At 43.5% G+C, this 5,091-nt stretch overlaps 1 protein-coding gene across 1 annotated transcript; it reads right to left on the reverse strand.

Moving 5' to 3' along the window:
- Positions 1-3,751: 3,751 nt before the first annotated feature.
- On the reverse strand, positions 3,752-4,782 carry LOC131503496 (serine/arginine repetitive matrix protein 1-like). The gene is made up of 2 exons (XM_058714958.1): positions 4,664-4,782; positions 3,752-4,456 (listed from the first exon to the last, which is right to left on the reverse strand). The coding sequence occupies exons 1-2, from the start codon at positions 4,780-4,782 to the stop codon at positions 3,841-3,843; spliced, it is 735 nt and encodes a 244-aa protein (XP_058570941.1). The 3' UTR covers positions 3,752-3,840.
- Between the last annotated feature and the right edge of the window lie 309 nt (positions 4,783-5,091).

Below are 5,091 nucleotides of genomic sequence, written 5' to 3' on the forward strand. Positions count from 1 at the left end.
TAAACATACGTGAGTGTTAGGCTTTCTATCACTGCTAGAAGGGGGTTGGAGTCAGGACTCAAAATGAACTTTGATGCAGTTTTTAAGTCTTTATGATGGCAAACTGGGTCATGATTTGGACTCAGGCATGAAGCATTGTCTCAGAGATTCACTAGATCATCAGACTTGATATTGACATACTGTTGACTCCCCAAATAGCACAAAAACCATATCTCCAGGCTTCCAGGATGTTGAAGTTAACAAAAGTAATAAAAATTTCTCACATTGCTTTGCGATTCACATGCAAACATAAGATTCCATTTCAAAATCTTTCCAACATCATTAGAAGAGCCAGACATTGTATATTCTCTGATACGTATTTACAGTTAATACATTAAAAAGAAAAGTACAAGCAAATCGTAAATCTTAATCATAAGTGCACATTAAACTGTCCCAGAACACAATTCAGTTCCATGACAAACAACTGAGTTCTAATTCCCGTAAGACATGACAATCTACCAAAAATATTTTAAGCACACCAAGAAAGCAAATATTATATATATAAATTATATATGCACTAAAAACACTCATTTTAAGAGCTCCGTGGCAATCCTTGGAACACCAAAAAACTATGAGTTCAAAATTGCTCAGATTTCTTTGTATCCAAATATGTTTCATGCATTTTTATTCAACAGTGTTCAGAACAATAGTAGTATTGCTTCCACACAGCAAATCAATATGTGTCAGCCACCGGTTTAAATTATACTGGAACAATTGTGTCCTCAAACTTGGACAAAACACACAGCACAACAGTGACAGTAAACAACAATGAAGCTTGCTCTCCACAATTATAACATCACTGGTTCTGTAAGGAAAACTAAGTTGCTGGGTGTCAAGTAGAAGGGGGATAAAAATGACATCAGGAATTCAAAAGCTTATTTGAGGTGCCAGTCATCACATATAGGCACTCAAGCATAGGAAGGTCATAAACGTCCTCCTTACTTGTGCCATATGAGACATAAAGGTACGAGAATGAAAAAAGACTATGGGATTTATTTCAAAAATCTGTATAACCTGACCTCAGACTCTTTTTAGAAGACAGTAAATGAATGCCTCACCAGAAATGCCACCATGTCAAGTTCCTTTTCACGGTCTGCCCAAAAGGATACATAAAATACTTTCATTTTCCTATTAATATACGAATCAACTATATTCGTTGTTTTTTCACATTTTATAAGTTGTAAAACAAAACTTCAGCAAGGTTTTGCTAAAAACTAGGCAAAAACAAAGATTTTTTTTTTTTTTTTACCATCCTGTTTTTTAAACTAGAAATGGCAATATTTTTTACGGGACCAGCTAAGCAACATATTGAATTTAGGATGGACATTCAGATCCAAACCGAAATCAGATAGCCCAGATAACCGAAAGCATGAATGCAAGTTCAAGTGCAATAAAATAACAAGGTATAGCAGGGAAAAACTAACGTTCTCAGTTAAGTTCAAATAACTGCATGGTGTCAATGGTTGTGTTTCAAAGCTGTGCTGAGCTAAGTTATCCTCCCAGCTACATCTAATTTCAAAACCCTCTGGGAAGCTACCTCGATAAGCTATATGTCGAATTTACATTCTAATATGGTCATTGGATTCATTTTTAATTATTATACAATTATATACAATAAGGAAGTTGTACAAATATGTATCTTTTCCTCAGGGGCTAATGAGCTAAAACAGTTAATTTGGGAAGGGTGGGGGAGAAAAACCTATGTATTTGAAATACCATTGGCAATGGAAGCTAGTAACGAAAATTTTTATAAGCTTCCTATGAAACGAGTATAATTTAACACTCTCCATCTTTTAAATAATTATTCACTTTTATTTACTCATGTGGCAGTATTTGTAACAACACATTATCACTGAGTAGTGAAAAAAAGAATATGAGGCTTACTGGAAACTGTATATTAGGAAGCTATGCCATTGAACTCTACAAGCCCGAGAGTCAAAATCACAATTCTCGGGGTGCCTGGGTGGCTCAGTCGGTTAAGCGTCCGACTTCGGCTCAGGTCATGATCTCACGGTCCGTGGGTTCCAGCCCCGTGTCGCGCTCTGTGCTGACAGCTCGGAGCCTGGAGCCTGCTTCAGATTCTGTGTCTCCCTCTCTCTCTGACCCTCCCCCATTCATGCTCTGTCTCTCTCTGTCTCAAAAATAAATAAACATTAAAAGAAAATTAAAAAAAAATCACAACTCTCATTATTGCCCTAAAAAGCTGCCAAGCAGAGAGAAACCGTAATCTTGAAGATTTAATAGGTCATGTTTCAGCCTGGGATGGATGGTTCTATTGCAGAACACTTAAACTTGAAAGAATAGTGGTACAAACTCACTCCTTGGCCCTTCCGATTTTATCGCAGTAAAATCTGGCTGCGGCACCACTGACTAAAAACCATTAAGTCTTGCTGCCACCAATAACTGAGGTCACTTGGATAATCAAGAATTCCATGCTGGGCCACAGGATATAAACACGATCATGAAAGTGAAAAGTACTCTGTGTGGCTCTCCTGTTTGATCCCTCTGGTCTTTGATTATCAAACAAAAAGACCAATACCTGGTAACATAACTGTGCATGGACATAAGATAATAAAGGAAAGTCCTGGAGCAAAACTGTTAACCAACTGCCATGATTTTTATAAGAGTGATGCATGGTAATGTGGATATTTCCTGTTATCCAACAACAACGACAAAAACAAGTGAGGAAAATCTATTTTGCCCAAAGATAACCTCAACCAGATATTTGGTGCCAAAAAAAAATGTACCACCGCTCTAGATCAGTAATACTTCAGAGAATTCCAATGGCTATTATGTATGCAGCTTTAGTCACCACACTTACCCCTACTCATTTGTTCTATGTGATTTCCATTTTAAAATAAATTATCCTGGAAAGATTCCAAGATCAGTGTGTGAGATTAGTACAAGGCCAAGTCAATTCCGAGTGGATTCCATCCATGTCCATAACCAGCACCAGTTATTTATTTATTTATTTATTTATTTATTTATTTATTTATTTATTTATTTATTTACTTACTTACTTACTTACTTATTTATTTATTTATTTATTTATTTATTTATTTATTTATTTAATTCATTCATTCATTCATTCATTCATTCATTCATTCATTCATTTAGTTATTTATTTATTGAAATTCACTCATTGGTTTTTAATAGAAACCGTGTGGTTTCTCAATGCACTTTCAATTATACCCACTTATAAAGAATTTCCCAAGTTAATTTTACTCAACAAAACTTCCCGAGTGTCTACCATTTCCTTTAGGAGCTCAGTAAACATCAACATTACATTTCAATATAAAATCTTTAGAAACGTCTTAAGAATGTGTACACAGTTGAACTTTGAATCTTTTGGTTAGTAATCACCGAGCCCATGACATTCAAAGCCATACAAATCCTTACATTATTAACAGTGATACGCTTGAATTTCTTAGAAATTCTTCGAAAATATCCTTGGTCAAAGCGTTGGAATCCAGTTAACTCGGAAAGGTGTGGGACTCAGAATACCCACTATTGCCATTGGTATTGAGAATACCAACTATTGCAACAACTTTCCACACATATTCGATCTTTCGTCCAGAAAGAGTGGCAGTCAAAAAAGGAGACAAAGAAAGAAAATGAGGCGGGAGGAGCCAGAGGTGGGTGAACAGCAAGGGAATTCTAGCTTTATTACACAACCATGGAACCAAATTCCTTTGGAGGTGGTGGGGGTGGAATGGCTTCTTCTGACGACTTCAGACCAATGAGAGAACAAGAGAGAACATGGATCTTCCCCTACAGTCCTGGAGACATCTCAATCTGGGGTTAGGAAGAAAGGGGACCTCCCTTGCGGTCCAGGGGTCTCCTCCCTCCGCAGACCTGGTGCTGGGAGGCAGCAGAGGGCACATCTGCCCCGGAGTCCCAGAAGGCGGCGCCGCATCCCGGGGGCGCGGGCCGGGACCGTCTGGTGCTTCTTCTCCTGTAAAGTGCACTAGGGGACGCGGTCCCGGCTATCCGTGGTTCATCCCTCCAGGCACAACCCGTCCTGGGGCTGAGAGGTCGCGCGGCGGTGGCCCGCATCTCACGCCCAGGCACTGGGAAGCGGCGGAGTCTCACCACGGGTTCCAGGTTCACTCCCAGGACTTGGCGCGCCTGGCGCCGCGCTTCTGGCAGGCTGCTCTGGACCCACACGTCGCCCGCTACGCGAATGGTGGGGAAGGTGGTCAACGTCGGGGTGGCCGCCCTTCCACTCTCCTCCAGGGTGCGGACCCCGGAGTAGGGACCGGAGGCCGCGGGCTTGCGGGGGCTGCTATCCTCGCGGGACGGCGGAGGCGGGGGCGTCACCTTCCTGTGGCCGACCGCCACCGTCCAGGGTCCGTGGCGCCTCCGCCTGGCAGCTGGCGGGCGCGTCTGGAGGTGGGCCTCGGGGGGCTTGTGCCGGGGGTCCGGGACCAGGGTCAGGAGGGAGGTAGCCATAGACGTCCTTGCTGCGCAGGATGTCGGGGGAGAACTGGTGCTTGAGGCTGCAGTGGTAGCTCCAGAGCTCCGCGTCGGAGCTCCTGAACTCCGTGCTGCGGGGCAGGAATAGCTTGAAAGCGTCGATCAGCGCCTTGGTGCTGTTGGCCGGCGACAGTTGGACGGTTGCCACCGCATGTACACCACCCTCTCCTCAGGCGGCTCCAGCGCGGCCCCCCCTGCAACGCTAGAGGCTCTTCCCCCAGCGGCCAGGGCCAGGGCCGCCAGGGGCCAGCGCCTCCGCCTCTTCATGCTGCTCAGGATGTGAGGCCGCTAGGGGCCGCCGCACTTGCCAGGTTTCGCGGCCGCCTCAGGACCCTAATGAATTTCCTACCATGAAGCCAAATCAGGAGGCAGGCTGTGAGAGTTACACCGCAGTTGCTAGGAGACCAGGCGCTTTGTGAGGTCACAATGTCTGCATATCTTATCAAGGTGGGCTGCCCAAAGCTGCCTTAGGTTTGGCTGTGTTTCAGATTATGCCCTTGAGAAAGACCTGCACGCAATCTTACCTGAGAAGGCCCATAATTCTTCACGAGTTCAAGAGGGTTGTCCTAGAGGTGA

Source organism: Neofelis nebulosa, chromosome Y (assembly GCF_028018385.1).
Source record: "Neofelis nebulosa isolate mNeoNeb1 chromosome Y, mNeoNeb1.pri, whole genome shotgun sequence".
NCBI classification, from domain to species: domain Eukaryota; kingdom Metazoa; phylum Chordata; class Mammalia; order Carnivora; family Felidae; genus Neofelis; species Neofelis nebulosa.

Bases quoted from the DNA above. Each gene is read 5' to 3' on its own strand.
- LOC131503496 (XM_058714958.1), bottom strand. From the start codon at position 4,782: ATGAAGAGGCGGAGGCGCTGGCCCCTGGCGGCCCTGGCCCTGGCCGCT. The intron at 4,457-4,663 runs GTGGCAACCGTC...GGTCCCGGACCC, and splicing joins GAGAGGGTGGTGTACATGCG to CCGGCACAAGCCCCCCGAGG.